This window comes from Excalfactoria chinensis, chromosome Z (genome assembly GCF_039878825.1).
Source record: "Excalfactoria chinensis isolate bCotChi1 chromosome Z, bCotChi1.hap2, whole genome shotgun sequence".
NCBI lineage: Eukaryota > Metazoa > Chordata > Aves > Galliformes > Phasianidae > Excalfactoria > Excalfactoria chinensis.
The window spans coordinates 35794204-35816478 of NC_092857.1; the positions used below are offsets into that span (position 1 = coordinate 35794204).

At 37.4% G+C, this 22275-nt stretch overlaps 1 protein-coding gene across 1 annotated transcript in view; it reads right to left on the reverse strand.

Annotated features, from left to right (window-relative positions):
- The window catches only part of LOC140263802 (guanine nucleotide-binding protein G(q) subunit alpha), a 111047-nt gene that overhangs the window by 48555 nt on the left and 40217 nt on the right, over nucleotides 1-22275 (reverse strand). Inside the window, exon 2 of the mRNA XM_072359003.1 lies at nucleotides 16361-16545. Coding sequence (XP_072215104.1) covers nucleotides 16361-16545 — 185 coding nt within the window. The remainder of the gene's footprint in view (nucleotides 1-16360; nucleotides 16546-22275) is intronic.

The following is a 22275-nucleotide window of genomic DNA, read 5'->3' on the forward strand; positions in this document are numbered from 1 at the left end:
ATAGGCTTAGTATCTGCATCAGGACAAAGTCAGCAACTTGAGGAACATGAAGGACTGCAAGGAAATTATTGCTCGAAGCCAAGATAAGAAACTCCGCAAGTCCACTCATCTTCCTTTACTGAATAAGTAATTGGTATGGGGAAAGAGGCATGTCCATGCAGTACTTCCTCCAATGTCAGACCAAATGAGGCCTGGTTGTAAGTATACAAATGAGTCCAGTGCTGTGAAGAAATGGCAGCAAGTTGAAGGCATACATAATTTCTTCCTAGAGGGAATGGAAGCTTCCGTTGCAGGACAGATCCTTTTCACAGAGGAAGTTTTCTGTCACAAGTATGACAAGGGCCAACAAGGAAAGCTGCCCTCCTGGACCTTACATTTAGGAATAAGTAAGGTCTTGGGGGAAAGCTGATGGAAGATGGCTGTCCTGGCTACAGTGATCAAACTCAACATCTTAGGTGTAATGAAAAAAAAAAAAAAAAGGTTAGCAGAGTTGACACACTGCATGTAAAAAGAATGTCAGTGATTGGAAGGGGCCTTGAAAGATCATCTAGTCCAATCCTCTTGCCAGAGCAGGAACGCCTACATTAGGTCACGTTAAGTTTCCCAGGAGACAGGCAGAACACTGAAGGTATAACTGATATGAGCCTGCTGTGGTACAATATTACAACAGTATACTTACTATAAAAAACTACCTTTGATCCATCACTCAGCTTGAAAGAAATAATTAAGAAGCAAATAGAAATTATCTACATCTGTGTTGATGATTGTTGTCTACAGTACATTCTGCAGCTACTCACATATCTGAACCTCAGAAATAAGGGACTTCCATAACTAATTTTGTCCAATACAAGTTACTAGTAATTGTAAAAAGGTTCTATGCTTCCATATTGTCTTTGAAAGACATGAAAACAGATCCTTATGATAATCATTTATTTCCTAAGCCAACCTATATTCCAATTTTAGCTAAATCATTGAGAATCAGCGTCACCAGAAAACGCCTATATATTTGGAATCTTGCCACTTTGTTCCAATACAGTTCATTACGACAACTTATACATTCAGTAAGATCCTGTTTAGGCATACTGACTTTGAATTTGAGTTTTCATGGATATCTACATTCATTACAGCTCCTAAATCTAAAACTGCCAGAGGGTACCTTTCAACAGAGTGGAAAATAGTGAAATACAGTTTAAGATGTCTATGTTTTAAATTTGCTGTACATGTAGCCGCACTTTGTATACTGTAAGATTAAGGTATAGGAAACATTCCATTTAGAGCAGAAGACCTTTAACTCATGCAAAGGAGCCCAGAATTTTGGCAGATCAAGAGATGCCAGCAGAGGTCTTAGTTCCCAAAGGGACACTCCTGAGTAGGACAGAGCAGCTGATGGATTTTATTTTTCAGTTCTTTTTTTTAAGATTTAGCAAAACAGAACAAAGGTAACACCTGCTGAAACTTTTCCAAAGTTTGGCCCCTGCAGGCTACTTCCTGAACACAAACTATGTAAGGAGTGCTTCTGTATGATAAAACACTGTAAGACCAACATGAAAGTTAAATGGAAACATCAGATAAAGTCTTGTCAAGCTACACCTTTTCTTTGATCTGCAAACATAGTTTGGATCAGTCTGTAACACACAACTTGAATAAAAACTAATGGCCATTTGTAAAAACTTTACCTTGTGCTTTCTAACCACTGCAGAAGTTAGCTTTTATTTCTGGCATTAAATAGAGTCAGATAAGCTTCTAATTGCAGGCAGAAAAGCTTTCCTATTTGACTGTGAATCCACCTGAAGATAAGCTTAATGCATGCGCACGGTGAACAACCCCAGCAAGAAGACATAAAAAACTGATTATTGTGGGTCCTTATGCTCCACTGGAGGAATCACTTCTAGTTATTCAGCTTTATAAGTTTCACTATTGTACAGTAGAAGCCCACAATCTCCCAAGTGGCTTCAAACTACATTCTTCACCTCCTCTTTCCTTCTTTCAGCTAGCAGTTTGAAAAATACAATTTTTATTCTATGCTTGTTTTTCTGAAGCTCTTAGCAGGATGAGTAGGCTTAGTGTCTGACCTCATTATGAAGATTTTTTAATGCATATTTTTTTATGTTACTGTGCAGAACGGTATCACTTTATTTTATTTTACCTAAATTTGGTCCTGATTTTATTTTCATTATCGTTTTCCTCATATGGTATAGTAGCTTTCTCAATGTTTTGTTTTTTTTTTTCGCGATATCATCTGAGATGTTAATTTCTATTACAGTACTGACACATTCAGAAACAAGTTAACAATCAACCACAAAATATTTAAAACAGCATAGGAAAGAACAACCATTCTTATAAAATCATTTGTCAGTAGACATGCTGTAATTGATAAAGATTATCAAGAGGTTGTAACTTTTAAAGAAAAAAAAATGCAAACACAGTATGATAATATTCTCCTTTAAAAACACACATGAGCAATAATGCTAACTAAGACAAAAGTTATAAAACTGTTTTTCCAAGCCCATTTTCCAGTGTTAGCAGAACAGGATTATCAAGGTGCACTATGGATGGCAGACTAATATAGGCCCATTTTAACAACTTAATCCACCTCAGCCACAAGAACAGCTATACAGTGATGGCTTAGTCAGCTGTATGGAGAACTTTCTGACCTCCACCTGTTTGCAGTAACTTACTGCTTTGTCTCTGTCATGCAAAGAAATGAAAAATTACAAATCACCACACTGAAGGGATTCACTGCAGTGATTCACACAGCCTACTTAGTTCTCCACATTTCTGCCCTTAATCACCAGTTCTATAGACCAGAGTCAAAACAATGCTTGGACTTCCATCCTCCACTTGAAATTGACATCAGGAAAGCCTAGAGCTAACAGGCTCATCTGAATCTAAAACAAGGTGCAAGCAGAGTTCACACAAAGGCAGAGTGTGAATTAAGGAGGTAATAGTCTTTTTGATGGAGCATCCTCTGTCTGCTGCACTTACAGAGTGGAAAGCGGTCAGGAAGAGAAGGCATGTCAGTGACACCAGCAATACATTACATGGACAACAATGCACTGATCTGCTCTGCTGTAAAAGGCATTGAACCAGAGAACAATGGAAAGGCCCTTCACCCTCAAGAAGTCAAGCTCTTGCTTGACTCTATCTCACAATTTAGATAATTGCGTCCATCTGTCATGGCAAAAATCTAGTTGGCTTGTAACAAGCATCAGCTACTTCCATAAGTCCATTAAGGTGTTGGTTGAGTTTTCAAGGCTATTTCATGAACAACTTGAGCTCTAAATGAAGTACTATTACTTTGCTTGCCTCCTCCTTTTGTATTTACAGAGATAATAGCCATGACTCACTTGCACATTAAAACAGCGTTCTCTTCCTGAGTTAATGCTTGCACTGCTGTATGAAGCTCTGACAAGCACCAAAAGAAGGAATTAACAAATTTACAACTACCCTCACCACTGTGTTTTTCTTTTTCCAGTAGTAGCTACCCAATTGAAAAACTATGTTAATTTTATTATGTTGCTAATGTTAAGGGAAGAAACGGAATGCAGAACTGCTGTTTTTTTAAGTAGCATTCTTGAGGAGAAGGAAAAGCTAAAAAAAAAAAAAAAATAATCAAGAGACACGAACTTATGCTTACAACTATAAAGATTCCTTCTCCTCTTCTTACAGTGAGCAACACTGAACAGGCCATCACCTTATAATAAGAGGTTCATATAAAGTTCATATAAAGTCGACTCCCAGAAATTCCAGTCTAACACCATTAGGTTGTATCACAAACAAGTAAAGAGAATACCACCCTTCCTTCTCCAGAAGCTATTCAGTGGGTGCTGCCAAGACTTTAGCAAGTATTGCCCTCTGCAGATTGGTGTGTTCTTAAATTACTGTGTTCAGTTCTTTTATGTTAGTTTCAGCCTTCCTGGTAGGTGGAATTTTTATGAAGAACTAACAAACATGAGTCAGAATTGACTGGAATGTCAATGACTGACATGGAAATTAAATCAACCAAGAGAAAGGGCAAGACTGCCAGATAACCAGAAAATCCCTCAAACTTCAGCTGCTAACTACACAGATTTTGGGCCTTAGGAATAATAACAGAAAAAAAAAAAAAACAAAACAAACAAACAGACAAAAAAAAAACCCAAAAGGTATCAAGGTGCTGAAACTATGCAGTTTACAGTAGATTTCATTCAATCTAGGTATACAATAAACTTTCATCTCACAGTTAGAAGATGCAAGAGTAATGAAAGGAACTGATGAAAAGAACTCCATTAACTAGACAGTGATCAACATAAAGTATTATTAAGTAATATTGGTCATTTAATAATCTATCCAAGTTTGGCTGCCATTAGCATACAAATCTAAAATCAGAGATTCAAATACTGTTATTGAAAACAGTGTATTTCTGGGGAAGGTTTTCTACAAAAAGATTATGTCTGTGCAGACTAAAACCCCTTTTTACTCAAAAACATTATCAACAAAAAAACCCTCTATTGTTTTGCAACTCAATTGAAAAGGAAACCGTATTTCAGCAGTTACATCCTTGAAAGAGGATATAATTAAGGTATTATGACTTGAGATACTCTTTTTTTGCGCCCTAAAACATTGCAGAAATGAGGGAAAATAGGAAACAAGGCAGCACAAATTTTAAGGACCATAACACTGGGTTTCAATGATTAAGGGAAAAAGTATTAAACGTATTGAGTGAAACCCATTGAATTTCAGTTACTTGCTACTGGTAATCTTTCTCTGAATGTTTCTTCCTCATACTTTTCAGGACTTTGTTCATACAAATCCGAGGCCTGTCTGAAGCCTAAACTGGTTGTTGTATATAATGAACATATACTATCGAAAAGGACAAATCCACAAGTTTCTTAAATTGAACTTCTTCAGACAAGATTTTATTAGTGACAGCACTCAGCACACTGAGACTTTGCCTTAACACAAGCATAAAAAAATAAAATACTACTCTATGGGGACCTCTAGTGAGTTCCACAGTTGGAAAGAGGAGGATGATCAACAAGGCATCTTTCAGGCATTTCAAATAAACTGTACCTGATTATGCATTCATGTTCATGAATTCTTATGTGATTAATCTAGTGTTAGTTTGTATAAGAGCTCCTCAACATGATTAAAAGGACAACCACTGGACTCAGCATAATTAATGCTGAATCATAAGTACCTACAAGGAAGAAATAAAAACAATGATGCACCACTATGGTTCACTTCATACTACAAAATTTTAAGATTTTAGTTTTATGTAAAGGCTTTCCTGTGCCACTGTCTCGTGAGGCATGCCTTGATGGATGCAAGATGGCAAGAGAATGCCTACAAAGGGAAGAAACGGAAAGAGCACTCATTTTTTGGTTACATTTTCAACCACATCTTTTATTTCTGTTCTTTTCTTGAGGCAAACGGGTAGGCTCCTGGATGATTCACTACTTAACTTCAAAAAGTAACTACTACAAAAGATAAGAGATATTACACAGGAAAAACAGTTCTGGGGTGAACTACCCATTCCACTTAACAATGCAGTTAACCAAATCACTGGTCTAGGCTGCTATTGCTTAAAAAGACCCATAAACAATGAGTAGGTACTGCAGATTTGAGACATTAAAAAAATGGGTGTTTCTTTAGCCAGCCTTTCTTCCTACCAGAAGCAGCTTAGTCTGCTTGCCCTGTACGCCTCACCCTGTCAGTATGTCCAACTCAACTGACCTGTGTACTACTGGTAATGCTCTGTGATCGCAATAACCACATGGAAGTCACATTCACTAACAATACACACCACATACGAACACTGACAAAACAGATGAGATGGAGGAAAATGCTGCTCAACTGAGCCAGCCTCTCTCCACTTGAGCAAGGCAAGTCATGCAAGTAAGTGGAATCATCTCAGAAGAGTCACTACACTCTCACTGTCCACCATCGATGCACAAATACACTTCAGGTTAACAGCATGCAATTAGAAAAATCAGAAGATAGAAATAAGTGCTGCTTGTCTAATAAGTTATGACCGACTTCTATTTCATTGCAAAAATGAATTCTTCAATTTTCAAAGAATTCTATTAGTGACAGCAGAAAGTTAGAAACCAAGTGCATTAAAAAAATAGGAATATGATGAACGAAAGAATTAATACTTACTTATAGCTATTCACAACCTTACAATTTCCAAAATTAGGACTCTAAAGAAGTCACTGAAAGTGGAATTAGCAGCTCAGTTAGGTGTCCTCTTGTTGAATACAGACTTAGGAATTAAAGATAACAAAAGACTGGGTCCAGAAACAGTCAGCACAACTAGCAATCCACTAAAAAAAGCTTTAGAAAGCATCAGACTCACTTTATCAGAAAACTGAGATTTTCTAAGTATTTAAAAGAACTGATACCAGAAGAGGCAACATTAATTGCACCAGGTTAAATGAAAATTACCTGCAGTTGTCTTGATTCTTCAGAGAAGACATATCTCTTAAAAACTGGCTTTTACATAGTCAATATTAGAAGTACTTTATAAGCAAAGTTCTTTACAAATTGCCCTCCTTACAAGTTGGACTGTAGTTCAATCACTGCCGTTTCATATCCAAAATACGAAATTTCATTAATGTGATTAAAGCAAAATCTCTTCGCCACAATTAAAAATAATAAATAAAATAAAAAATTAAAACCCTTGACAGTGTGTGAAATTCCATTTCACAGTATAGAGAACATTATAAATTACTGAACAGGCAAGAATTCATACTTTCAATCCTCTCAAAATGGGGATATAAGTGCATGTCATCTTTTACCAGGAAAAAAAATGAACAACAACTATTTTTCTATTCTGGCTTTGGAGACAAATTAATAGTGTTGACCTCTATAAAACAGAAGAAAAAAAGGAGGTCTTAAATCAGTTATGAAAGAAATGAGACCTGGCAGCAAAACTTTGAGTTGTTACTTTAGCTTTCTGGTTTAGCCCAGAGAACTACTTTGTTCCTTTCTTTAACAAGAGGAAAGTATATTTAACTACTGGCAATATCTGAGAAACTACTGAATAACACACATTAAAAACAACCCCAGATAATGAGAAGATATTGACTAACTGACATTCTAGAGAACATATTAATTTTGCAGATGAGGTATGAGGCCAACTGACAAATCCAGTGAAGTGATCTATGTTCAACAACATACCAAAAGCAAGACAAGAAGAAAAGAAAGTTAAGCATAAGGTAGCAATATATCATCTTTATACCCTCTGGACTGTTAAAGCTAAAGCTTTTAGCTTCAGGCACTTCTCCAAGTTAAGAAAGAACATCCTCATGGCTGGCCTAACTTACTAACAGCTAAAGGGTCTGGTAGATACTACTTCACTTTTTCTTCTTCATCAAAGCTCATGATGATCCTATCATACCTCCAAGCATGTTAACATGAATAATGCATGAGACTGGAGGCAACTGCGAGATCCACAGGTTGGCAGTAAGTCACATATAGCCAAAAACGGCAGCTCATTATCTAAACCAGCTCTTGTTTTTGCAGAGCAGATACCTCTGCTTGCTGGTGTGGTGTCACTGTGTCACAAATATATGACCTCAGTATTCACTTCTGTAGCCATGCAAGTTCTGAAGAAAGCTAATGCCAGTATGATTAATACTTTGATAAAATGATTTTATAAGTAGAAATGCTTTTCTTTTATACAGAGGCCAAAAAGAGGAAAAAGACAACAGCCTAATTCAAATGCAATCACTGAATGTTTAGGTGGTGTTTTCTATATTGGCAATAAATAACATTAATATTAATCTAACTGCAGTGGGATCCAGTCCAAGATGCCTATGTAGATATGCAGCTCCAATTTACTTATTGGCAGCTATGTTGTTGAAACTAAATTCATTAAGCAAATAAAATGAATTAATGTATTGCTATAGAATTTATATTTAATTACCCAAATTTAATAAGCATATTAAACATTTCTGATAGGACTGATATCCTTGTGGCCACATGAGCCAGTAAAAGAGATAAGAACCAAAGAGAGGATCCCAGCAGACATCTGATGTACACAAGACAGGGAAAGATTTTACAGCTCATGATGCTCCAGGGCAGAGTGCATATAATACCAACACTTTCCATTCGTGACTCTACACATACGGGGTTATCCTGAAACAGCTTATTGTGAGAGTTCTGCTGCAAGTGGAGTGAAGAATGCAGAGGACGGGGCTCTACATAGAGCCACTACACAGAATGCTGGAAAGAAGAGAGAAATAACTCTATCCTTTCTATGCAGAAGCTCTGAACAGTTCTCAAGCTCCTCTGGTCATTCCGAGGTCTAATTACTAGTATCTTAATACTTACTGGTCTTCAGCATAGGCATCTGCTTAGAAAGACGTTGCATAAAGAACATGAAATGACGGACACATACAAAATGGCAGGCAAGCTTGCATCAAAACAGAAAAAGTCTTTTTAAAGGGTCTGAGACTCTCTCTTGTGCTGTTAGTGGTTGTGAAGAGAAAAAAAAAATAAATTTATGAAGTGCAGAGGAAAATGCTTTGCTGAGTTACTGATTTTATTTATAAACTGTAACTGTGCTGGAACCCATAAGGTATCCTAACAGTCAAGATTTACCCTTGTTTCTGTCATTACATTCATCTGCTGATGCAGTGAGGCATGACTAGGAGATGGAAGATGAACAGAGAAGTCTGTATTTTGGGTGCGGTAGGGTTCTGCTTAAGCACATTTGTAATCAGCCTGTCAGAGTGTCTATGAACTCTGGTCTCTAAGACAAAATTACTCCACAGTAAAAGCATGCACTACATTTTTGCTCTTCATAAAGGGATAGTTACTGCCCCTTCCTTACAACTATTTTAAAAAAGAGATGTTTTGTATTTTGGTCAATACCATCAACTGCAGATCTAGAATTACGGCATTGTTTTCTGTTTGCTTCCACAGCCATTTGGAATATTTATTTTCAGCAAGCCCTCTATTAACATCTCCAGAACTCTGCAGCTGGGATAACCCTGGCTGTACAAAGTGGATGCTTGAAAATACTACCAAATCAGGAAGTCTGTATTCAGCTGCCATCTCAGCTTCATAAAGCTGGATAAAATGAACTTATGTCAAATAATGACTCCATTTGATTGCTTCTGCAATTCCTGATGCTGAAGAAAATCCTGAGAAACATCTTAAGTTTCAGAAAGACTGAGAGTTCAAAACAAATATAGGAACCTGGTAAAAGGAACACTGCAGTTCTTGCATATTGTCCTTCTCTTATACCCATCAGCAAAATACAGTTGCTCAATATCTGATATGTAGAATACCCAAGATGAGGGAAAATAAATAAATAAATAAATAAAAGGTTTAACTTAATGAAAGAGGCCTATCAACTCGTGAAAAATACATACTTAAAGAAAAAAAAAAAAAAAAAAAAAAAAGCTTACAAAAACCCTGCTGAGGAATAACTATATCATATTCAAAGAATAATTATTCAATGAGACCACTGAACGCTAAAGAAGTTACTGAAAAAAAATCTATCTCCAGGAATTACTCCTTACCTTATAGGTAAGTTCTTGTCAATTTGACTGTATTCTTCCCTTCATAATAATGTACGCGGGTCTAACAAGCCCTCTCCAACACATTATTTATTTGAATTTCTTCTCATTGTGAAAGTTCCATATGACAAATCTAATTTTCATTTCTTTCCCAAGAGAAATTATACAATCTCCTACTCATATAGTTTTGACCACTAAAGCAGTACAGAAAAACAAAGTGCATTAAAATGTTGAATAGACACAATTTGATTGCATTTTATGTTGACAAGGATTCTGTAGGCAGTGTCTGTTTCGATGCACACGCAGAGGGTTATATCATCAAGCTGGGATGCATTCATAAAAGCTTCTACTACATACTATGGTTAGTAGATGACAAATTAAAAATACAACCAAACACCTACTAGATCACACAAATGCATCCTCATGTGCATTAAAAAGTAATTATCTGAATATGAATGACTTAAATGAAGAAAAATTAAGAATACTGCTGCATTTTTCTCATTTGTCAGAAGGGTAAAAACACCACCCACGCTGCTGATTCATATGGTCTCATCAGACAGCAATACACAGGAAGCTCTACAGGAAGACCACAAAAGATGACAGGCATTGAAAAGGGACAGTCAGAAGCGTACCAGTAAGTATGCACTGGAATTGGAAAACAACAGAGAAAGAGAGCTTTTGAGCTCCATTAAAGCTGATTTTAATCCAGCTTCTCTGATTAAAATTAGACCCTCAAAAATTACAACATAAATTTATTTTCCAAAACAGTGAAAAAATTAAGTTTTTCCACAGCGGAGAGTTGCTATTTAAAATATTTTGCAATGCAGTGAATGACTACCCTGCCACAGCATGGGCTGCCAGTGCAAGTCATTGTTTATCACATAAGAATGACATGAGCTACAAGGCTGTGCTGCCATGCCCCGTTCTGATTAGGACTATTTTATTTATAAATATTGTCCTGCTGAAAAACTTCTTGCTTGAAACGAGGCTGTTCAAAATGAACCTAAAAATGCAGTTGCATAATTTGTTTTCCTGGTCAGTGGCACTAGAACTACTGATGAAATCCAAAAAATTCCAAGTCTCAGTTTGGAAAAACGCCAACAGAAGCTTAGGTTCCTCTCCAAGAGCTGACTTGGGTCACAAGCAGTAAAAGAACTATCAGCAAACATGGTACCACTATACAAATTCTGAAAGAAAAGCGTTCCGTGAACTAATGGGCCTACAGAAATAGACATGCTCCCTCTGAATCACAGACAGCCCCAAGAAACTACCTGTGTAATCAGCGTTCCTCCTTCAGGGAAATCCCTCCACTGCTGTCACTGTGTAGTCTCCTTCGCAACCTCTGAGAAGACCCATTCATTCACAATTTCCTCATCCTCCTCCTAAATATTCTGGTCCCTTTTACCAGGTTTGAGTCAGGTAAGTAGCTATAGTTTTCTTTATAGCACCCATTTTATATTCTGCATGCCATGGTATACACGCTTTTTTTAAAAGTCACCATGTTTCCTACTGTTCTATGCTCCTCTTTTTACTTGCAGATGGAAAGAAAATGCATACTATCCAGTATGTTTATGCACTGTTTCAAGTGGCTTTATTTTCAATCCTTTATTTTTATGTCTCTAACCATTAAAGGGCAATGCAGTATTGAAAACTCCAGAATGACTGAGAAAGTAAAAAGAAGGAAAGGAGAAAAAAGTAACTAAAGGATATCCAGAAAGCTTGACTTTATGGGAATTAAGTAATTAAAGCTTTAGAGCAAACTACTTCAGCTTTAGAGAGCGGAAATAAATTTTGAATGAAAGCAGCTTTAACATATTTAAGAAAAGGAAAAAAAGGCTTCTCTCCAAGAACTTAAAATCGCACAATATACTTCCTACTTGATTGGAACACGTGCTCTAAGGAATAAATATAGCTTTCAGACATTGGTATAATGAATTATTTTGGCATGAGTTTTATTCTCAAGTGGTATTTCAGCATATGCTGTTATGGTTTAAGTCACAGGAATGCGATTTTTCATTTTAATTCATACATTCAGTGAATTCTTAACAAAAATCAACTGAAGTTAAAAACAAGAAGTAACTTTCCAATACAAACTATCTTTTTTTTCCTGTTCCTGAAAATGCGAACTACTAGCTGGCACTACCTTTGCATTGATACTCAGTTTAGAAGCAATATAGCAGTATCAGAACACTCCTTAAAATTCTTACATAATGCACAAGTACTGCTTCTGCACAAATTGCCAGAATCATCTGAGAGACTACTTAGTTAATACTGCAGGTATAAATGCCACTGATTACCTCTTCAGTACTCAGCAGCTTTCTGCTTTAAATGATCCTTGAAAGAGCCCTGAATAACTGGTGGTACCATGTTTCTCCCATTTCAAGTACCTAGAACAAGTAGTGAAAAATAAACTACTGGGCTACTTCAGAAATAATCATAATTGAAAAAGCAGGCAGTAGCAGAAGGGTGAACATAAAAATCTTATTTTTACCTCATTCTAAAGCAATTCTCAAATACACTGACACAGTGTGGCCTTACAAATGGTATGGTTTGAAAAACAAGTCTGCATTCAGATCTTCCAAGGTCAACCTGATACTCTTCTTCTATAACATATGTAGTATCACCTCAGCAGATAACAGATACATACTAGATGAGAAAAGTTTGACTAAATGTTACATGCCAACCCAGGGCTTTTATTTATTTTTTATTTATTTATTGGGTACACAATAAATAAATAAATAAATAAATAGCCATGAAGTAGAACAATTAACCCCAAGTGCCACAATAGGACTTATGAGGCTTACACAAGCACTATGTCAACAGCTTTTACTCTGTGGCGCATCATCCCTACTGCTCCTCCACCCCGCGTATGGCTGTAGGGATTCCAGAAAGGAAGCCCAGGGGTTTTTCATGCTAAAGTGGCAGACTTTTCATCCAGTCTGTACAACTGGCAACATCTGGTTTACGGTTAATAGCTAGTCCAAGTCTGGAGACCAGATGCAAATGCCTTCACTTATCAAGCACTCTCATTTATCTGCTTGTATGGCCAGCAATAGAGCATACGCTCTCAAACTAGCAGTTACAGCTAGTTAAAAATATTAAAAGAGAGTATCTTCTAACAGACTACTCGGGACACGACCTACATTTTGAAAATAATAAAATAATGCTTCAAATTAACAAAATATACACATGCAATCTATTACTGTATCTAGAAAATGGTTTAGAAAGGTTAACTAACCACTGATCCAAATTTTAACTCCGCCCAGAGGTCACACAAATTAAAACGAAACATTCTGAAACAACCTTAATTAGCATAACAGTTTTTCTTCAGAGTATCACTTGTTCCAGCCAGGGCACACACCCCATCAGCTCTCCTGCATGATAAAGACTAAGGAAGCCGAGAGCCACATAAGCGCTGGACAAGTGTTGAGGGATTAAAAGCTACTCACAAAAGTGACTTGCTCACAGCAAATTATTTTCCTACTTATCTAAAATCCTAAATCCACCATGTTATCTGCAGTCATGACCTGTATACATTTGTGACTTGAAATACGTTTCCTATTCCTGCATATTTTCACTGTAAAGCATTCCCCGAATGCAACAGGCATAAATACTGAAACAACTCCAGCAGCAGACCACTTTTAGGAAACATAAAAGCAATTGCCCAGATCTATAATAAAAATTATTTTTTATTTTCAGCCTCTTGAACAACTTTTTTTGTAGTCAACTTTGTTATTTTTCCCTCACACTGCTTATGTTGTTATGACTACTTAAAAAGTTTCACAGGAACTTATGGACATGGGATTCAAGCAAGACTTCCTGCCTGTTAATCACTACTGAGTGACGTTTTCCTGACAAAGTCTACTGAACAAAAAAGCAACTTACCTTTCGGTAGTCACACGGAATGGGAATAGCATGGTATAACTTGGTGTAACATGGTATAAGATTATTAAGAAAATCTGTGTACATTTTAACGTTGAAAAATGCACATGCGAATGTCTGTAACTGCACTTGACTTAACACTGTACACTCAGTACTGCAGAGACAGGCAATTTTGAAATTTGCTTACGTATATTTTCAGAAAAAAAGCTAATGCTTTTCTGTTCCTCATAAACTACTTCTTACTATGGAATTCAAGAGGCAGAAGAAAACTTCACAACTTGTAGTCAAAATAAGCCAGTGGCACTTTGTAAGAACTAAATTGCTGGACTTAAAACTTGTTTCTTTCTACACTATATTAAAATAATCCCAAATGCTTAGTTAGCTGTCCTTTTTTAAATATGAAGATAAATTTAAAGACTTCAAAATACCCGAACTTTAGCAATTCTCAGTTATAGGTAATAGAATTGGTACTGTAAGAAGAAAGCACTTCTACTATAGCCCCAGTCTACAGTAGCTTCCCAGAATGCAAGGAATTGGACATATAAGAGTCACTTTACCCTTATTTCTTTAGATGCATCAGCTGCATCAGTAACAACAAGCTGTAGTTTCCTAAACCAACGTCCAAAACAAGCACTGTGCTAAAAATACGCTGTTACTTAAGCTTTGAGATATTCTCTCTAGAGATAGGATTTCCTGATATGATATTCAAATTAATAGGAAGTGCTCTTCCTGTGTTTTCTAGACTGCTAGACTAATGAGTTTGTTTTCAATGGACTTTTTTTTTTTTTTTTTTAAAGAAAAAAAAAAAAAAAAAAAAAAGGAACGGATTAACTAACACATTGGTGGTTGCTACTTTATAGCAAAGGACACAGTGTACAAAGTATAAGTGTAGTAGACAATCATCCTCTTTAGTCCAGCATGATACAGTAGCAAGTATTGCTCTTGAATTTTCAGAAGGAATTTTTTAAAGGAACTGCCTCAAAACCATGTCATTTGGCAACTTTCATTTTACATCTAGCCCTATTTAAAAGTGATGGAAATGCTCGTAAAGAAGCTAAGCACAAAGACAGATATTCACTTACGGAGAAGTCACTTGTATGCAGAGAAAATGAAGAGCTCTAATTAGACAGATTTGGCCACGTGTACAACACATACAGCTATGCCAAAACAAACTCACTCCATATATATATATATATATATATATATATATATATAAACCGAACACTCTGAACTTGAATATTAAGTATAGATCATACATTTTGAAGCATTTTTTTCCTTATTTTCTACTAATCTATCATTAGGACCACCAGACACTACAGCAAAGTGATACCAATTCTAAAGAAAAGGAAAAAAAAACAAAACAAAACAAAACAAAAAAAACCTGTGTTCACAATTAACAAACTTTTCAATTCAGAATACTAAGAAATACTAGAAAATACTGTATTCGGCATACAGCAAAAACATGCACATGAGTTATAATCTACACTAAAATGCAGTTTTCTTTTTAATACTAGTTACACATTTGAATTTGGTTTCTGAGAGATGAGAGAAAACCAGACAGCTGCAGCACACAGTCAAACTAGGAAATTCAACAGTCTGCCTTACTATTTTGGACAATTTTCTACCTGGTGCTCCAAACACCAAATCCTATTAAAGACGGTTAACAATATGGTTTTTGGCAGACTGGATTCTTCTACTTTTCCACTGCATAAACCCAGATTCCTTCAGGATTTTGGGGTCAATTCAACATTATGTCACCAATAAAAGGAAAACCAGCTACAACTGACAGGTTCAAATGGAGAAACAAAGCTTTTTTTTTAACCTGATAATGAACTTTTAACTGTCCTATTTCTAAACTGGCTGCCTTGATACACATACAGCAGTTAAATTATAATAATTAACAAAAGATTTTTGTATTAACACAAATATTTCATCATGTATTCCTACTCAACAACAGTTTGCTTCCTTTCAAAAAATCTCCCTGTTTTTTGATAATTTGTTGTTTTAGAAAATGTTAGAATAAAATAACCTTTAATTCGTTCACCAGAGAAAACTGTATTTTTGTCCTGAATTACTAAATTATCATTCAATTTTCATAATAACAAAGAAAGCAAGATTCAAAAAAAAAAAAAAAAAAAAAAAAAAAAAAAAAAAAAAAAAAGCTGCATCCTCCATCTCTTATCGACTCTTCCTGACAAAACCACTGATAATGACTCAACTGTAAAAATAAAAATCATTTCAAATTCTTTGGAACTGTTCTCAAAGTCCCGCCACTTCTAAGGCTTGAAGTAGGATACAAAACAATGTCATCTATGCATTCAACTAAATATTAAATACTTCCCTCTCCTTCACTGAATGCTTGAGATACTGTACTTACCTTTCTTTTAAAGTGCAAATATTAAAAAAAATAAGAAGGATTAAAATGAAGTCAGGCTAGTCAAAGACAAACCTTACAACATTTCAGATGCAGTTTGTCCTTTTAAATTTCAACAGTATCATCAGCATCTGAAAAAATCAGTTTTAATATCTTGTATAATTTTTTTTTATTTAAAACATGCTCAGAGCCAGTAATCTCCAACTCTTCTTCCACATGTAATATCAGTGGTAAACCTTAAGCAGTGCTGGTGCAGACCAGAGGAATGGTTTAACTGTGCTCTGGCCACAGTACGCACTGGAAGGAAAAGAAAAGAAGTGATAAATTCTAAGGAAACATCAGGCTGGCACTGAAACTCTTCCTGTAATGCATCCCCCAAGACATCTTTTTAAGAGTGGCTCCCATGGAGACAGCAGAAACTCTGTGTCGTCAGAACAACAGAAGGAGTAGAGAACTAAAGACAGGACTGAATGACCCCTTCTTCATAACTTTGAGTATTATTTGTATGTGACATGCAGTTTTTTAAGGCTTCCACTGTATTTACTGAAATAAAAAGAGGAAAAACTTCAGCTATGGAAATAAACAAAAATCTCACCTTATTATGTTCATACTTGTATGGAATTTTGAGAGTATCCATGGCTCTGATCATGGCCTGCATTGCTGTAAATATATTCTGGTACACCAGTTTTGTAAAGCCCCTTTTGTCTTCGTCAGAATAACCTGATCCATGAATGATTCTCATCTGCTTGATAAATGTACTTTTGCCACTCTCTCCTGTACCTGTAAAGACAAGTAAGAAGGATATATTTTAGATACAGGACTCAAACACAACTTTTCAGCACAAAGCTGACACCCTATTCTGCGCTGGGAAGCACAGGGTAAAGCGCTGCTTATACCAAGACCAGCTGAATACCAAACAGCAGTATCAGAAAAAAGGCATCGCTACACTAAAACCTGAACTTGGAAGATATGATAAAATAGGATGGTTTACCAACTAAACTAGCAACTAAGATAAAACTCCATATACATACATCGATCTACTATTTAAGAACATATACGTTTCAGTTCTTCAAAATATTGTCTAAAAATACCTAACTTCAGATAATGAGACTTGTTATCACAAAAATTCAGAAAGTTAGAAAAAAAACTATCTTGTTTAGACAATTTGCAGGACACTACAATAGACAGTAGTGTAAAACCAATGGATAAGTTAATTGTAAAATAATAGTAATAAAGTACTATAACAAGTACAGTCCTGCAAACTTCAAACTCAAAAATATCAGCCTGAATTAAAATTCGGCTCGTATTCATAAAGAGGCAGTCAATTTCCTCAGACTTCTTTCTGTTTCAGACAAAGCGCAAGTGATTTTCTTTTAATTGAACATTTCTTAGTATTTGTCTATTTGAAGTTAAGATCTCTTCATTGAAAATTTCGTGCAGGATATAGCACTCTTTTTTTCCCCTTTCAATGAGCTCATCCTCTGTGATTAGAAGAGCTTATCTAAATTATGTTTGCTTAAAAGGAGGAGTTGAAATTTCGAACCAACAGTTGTACAGCCATATAAACCTTACATTCACTGAGATACCCAGCCCAGATAGTCATAAACACAACGCATTCACCAGGCTGCACTGCCTTTCAGCCTTCCAGCTTGAGTTATATACTACCGCATTTGCAACTCACAACAGAGGCAACCTGATACATCACACAATATTTTAAGTGTCTTTTCACTGCAGTGTAATGCACAACTAAAGCACGATGCTGCACTGCCAACCCGTAAGTATTTCTGAGGTAGCACACACCACATAACTTCAAAGCTCTAAACATAAGCATTATCGTGAAACCTTCAGCACCATTACCCTTAACCATAAAAAAAACTTCTTCCCCAAATGTTCCTTATACACACACTCCCAGAATGCAAGCAGGGTGCTATATCTTGACCTATTTTACACCCACTGGGGAGACAAGTGATTGCTACTGGAATGAAAAAGCACACACTCTGAAACTAGAGAGTGAGATCAAGCCTGCTAATACACAGAACCTTCCCTAGCATGCTCAGATTATACTGTGGTCAAGACAACTGAGGACAACTGTTGAGAGAGTCCCTTGGGAAGGCAAAGGTGTCCAGGAAGACTGGATGTTGCTCAAGAGGAAATTTTAATGGCATGGAAGCAAGCCATTCCCATGTGCAGTAGAAAAAGTCCGTCAGGGAAGAATGGCCTGGCTGAGTATGGAGCTTTTGCTCAGACTCCGAGAAAAAAAAATAAAAGAGTTTAGAACATTGGAAGAGTATAAGTATGTTGCTAGGATAAGTGGAGAGAAAATTAGAAAGGCAATAGCCCAGCAAGAACTTCATATGGTCACCAGACTTTATCTTGTAAAAGATAACAAAACCTATTTTTACAAACACATCATGAGTAAGAGATGGACCAAGGATAATCTTCATCCTTCACTGGATAACATGGGGAACATTACCAATGAAGGTAAAAACGACACTGAGAATGTTCATCTTACTTCTATCTTTAATAATTATATATGTTATCCTCAGGTTACTCCACCCCCTGAGCTGGAATACCAGCATGGGAATCAGAATAAACCCTACATAATCTATGAGAAAACAGCAACCTGCTGCTTTTCCTGGACTGCCACAAATCCATGGGGCTGGATGGGATCCACCTGAGGCTGCTGAAGGAGCTGGCAGAGGTGACTGCTGAGCTGCTTTCCATTATCTACCAGCATTCTTGGACAACCAGAGATGTCCCAGAGGACTGGAAGCTTGCCAATCTGACTCCCACCTACAAGAAGGGTCATGAAGAGGATCTGGAGAATTAGAGGCTCATCAGCCTGAACTCAGTATTGAGGAAAGTTACGGAGCAGACCATCTTGAGGAAAATCACATGCCACGTACAGGACAACAGGATTAGGCCTAACCAGCTTGGTTTCAAGCTAGGCAGCTACTGCTTGACCAACCTCATCTCCTTTTGTGACCAGATGATGGACCTGACAGATGAGAGAAAGGCTGCAGATGTAGTTTTCAGCTAGGCCTCTGACACTGCCTACTACAGAAGTCTCCTGCAGGATCTGGCAGTCCATTGTTTGGGCAATTATACTCTTTGCTGGGGAAAGAACTGGCTGGACAGCCAGGCACAGTAAGAGGTGATGAAAGGAATTAAAGCCAGCTTGTGACCAGTCACAAGTGGTGTACCCCAGGGACTGGCTATGGGGCCTGTCCTCTTCAGTATCTTCATTGACGACCTGGATGAGGGCAGAGTACACCCTCAGTAAGTTTGCAGATTACGCTAAATTAGCAGAAACTGTCAATCTGCCTGAGGGTAGGAAGGCTTTACAGAAGAATCTGACAGGCTGGATAGCTGGGTTGAGGCCAGTGGGATGAAGTTCAACAAGACCAAGTAGTGAGCACTGTACTTTGGCCACAAACACAAGCAGTGCTATAGGCCTGGGGCAGAGTGGCTGAAAAGCTGAGGTAAGGAAAAAACGATCTGGGAGTATTAGTTAACTGGCATCTGAACGTGAGTCACCAGCATACCCATGTGACCAGGAAGGCCAATGGCATCCTGGCTTGTCTAAGAAACAGTGCAGTTAGCAGGACTGACTATCCCTCTGTATGATCACTTGCACTGGTGAGGCCACACCTCAAGTTCTTTGTTCAGTTTTTAGCCCCCCTCACTGCAAGATGACATTGAGGGCCCAGAGTCTAAAGAAGGGCAACAAAGCTGATGAGGGCCCTGGAGCACAAATCTACAAGAGAAGCAGCTGAGGGAACTGGGTGAAGGAGGCTAAGGAGAGACCTTATTGCTCTCTAGAGCTACTTGAAAGGAAGCTGCAGTGAGGTGGGAGGGAGGGGTTCAGTCTCTCCTTCCAGGTAACTAGACACGGGGTGAGAGGGAATAGCCTCAAGTTGCACAAAGAGAGGTTCAAATTGGGTACTAGGAAAAATTTCTTTTCAGAAAGAGTAGTGAGGTGTTGAACCAGGCTGCACAGGGAGGTGCTTAAGTCACCATCCTTAGAGGTGTTCAAAAAAATTTGTACATGTGGCACACAGGGACATGGTTTAGCAGGCATGGTGGCAGCAACAGACTTCATGATCTCAGAGGTCTTTTCCAATGTTAGTGATTCTAAGAGTCCAGTAACAAAGGCTCTGGCCATCTTCAGGGGACTGCATAGCCCTGGCAGAACTCTCCCCATGTAAGCTGGTAAATTGCAGATGACTGAAAACTGAGAGGAAGGATAAAGAGGTCAGAGGGTCATCCTAAGGGACCTCAAAGGTCCTTAGCTGGAAAGCAGCTCTGCGGAAAAGACTACGGGGGACCACTTTGAAAACAAGCAAACACTATGCCCTATAAAGAAGCCCTAAGTATTCTTGACTGTATTACTCAGAATAGCAACAGCAGGTTGAAGGATGTGATCCTTCTTCTCTGTTTAGCACTGGTGAGGCCACACCAAGTATTGCATTCAGCTCTGGGCTTCCTGGTATCAGAGACATGTGGACATGCTGGAAAGGGTCCAACCTAGGGCAACCATGAAGACCAAGAGACCAGAGCACTTCTCTTGAGGAGAAGCTGAGAGAGCTGGGCCTGTTAACCCTGAAGAAGAGACATTATCAATCTCCGTAAAAGAGCTGGTCTCTCTCCTGAATACAAACTCCATTTAAGAACTGCGAAGCTGCAACATTGTCTCCCTGGAGTCTTCTTTCTAGGCAGAATCAATCATAGAATCACAAAGTTGGAAAGGACCTACAAGATCTAATCCAACAAGCCTAGCTCCCTCTACCTTCCTTCATAGAATAGGTGCTGCTGCCCTCTGTTCATATTTGTGGCTTCACTGTGACCCTGATCCAACAGCTCCAAATCTTCCTTGTGCTGGGGGTCCCAGGCCTCACTACAGTAGTATTTCAGATCAGACCTCACAGAAGCAGAGCAGAGCAGGATAGCAGGACAATCAGCTCCCTTGTTTTGCTAGCCACTTCTGTGTTGGCGCAGCCCAGGATATACTTGGCTATCCAGACAGCAAGTGGACACTGCTGGCTTGCATCAAGCTTCTCATCCACCAGAACCCACAGGCTACACCCAGAAGACCTTCCTTTCTCTCTTCTTCTGACACATGGGAACATGACTGTTTCATAATTATTTCATAATAAAATGCCTAATTTTTCTGAGAAATGTCATAATTTTAATACAAAATTTTAATACAAAAATCTGTTTGACTTTAACCTATAAAGCACAGAATCATGTTATGCCTTTCTGACATGATGAACTCTTACACAAATTCTGCCCTAACTAATGAACAAGAAAACCACTTGTATCAAGCATCTCTGAATCAACAGAATACAAAGAAGCTGTCAATTTTGGTCCTGACATTTCCCTATAGGAGCATCCTTTCGAATCCTTGAATGCAAATTCAGCTTTGAGATACGAAGAAAATGCTTCTATTACTGCCTTAAGATCTGAAGTATCTAGTTGTTTTAATTATTTATCAGGAATGCAGTAGTAATCAGTATCATGCACAAACTGTAAGAAAACACGCTGATAAGGCCATCAGCAACACATTGTGGAAGACAGTATTTCAGATTATTCACAACTTGAAACATCTACCAAAAAACCTAGGTCAGATGCAACTTATCCTTTTATGTGGTTGCTTCATTGTGTGGTATTGTACTAAGAGTTTGCCAGCCAAAGAAAAGTAACACATTACCCTTGGAGACCTAAAGATACATAGGCGTGTGAATATTTAACACATCTCACACACATATATGTACGTGAAAAATATTTATTACGTGTAGTGTTTAAACACACATAACCACAAAACAGACTTGCTCTGGTTTATATCTTCTATCTATATCAACATGTAAACACATACACACATGAGTGAACTTTTTTTCAATAAACGAATAGGCAAACCACTATCCAAATGAATATAAAAATCTCTTTTTTGAGGATCATTAAAAAAAAAAAAAAAAAAAAAAAAAAAAAAAAAAAAAAAACCTCAACTTCGCTCTTCTTCTGGTCAGTGCTCAAATTGTCCTGCGACCTCCAGCAAACTAATACTTTGATTTAGTTACCTGTAACAATGAGAACATTTTTAGCCCTCAGCTGCGCTGCACGTTGCACATGCAGGGGCAACGTGTGGAAAGCATCCCTGCTGAAACAGGAAATCATGGAAAATTTATTGCCAAGAATATGCTAAAATATGATTAAAGCATAAATGATAGAAAATAATAAAAATTACAGGAATGTCTCAAAAGAAGTGAAGAAATTCATACACAGGAACTGACAAAAACTTGATAGCTTTTCTTATGTGGTTATAATCAAGGAAAAGAAAGTTGTCTTTCTTTTAAGATTGTCGCTGACAAGAAAAACACACAAAGAAATGTCAGGCACAACTTTCTTTTACAAAAGAATGGAGTTGAGTCCTTCTGTAAAACAGTCCCATTTATACGAAAACTGTTTAATAGTGATAAAACACCGTTTACCTGCATGTCTACATGCCCAGAC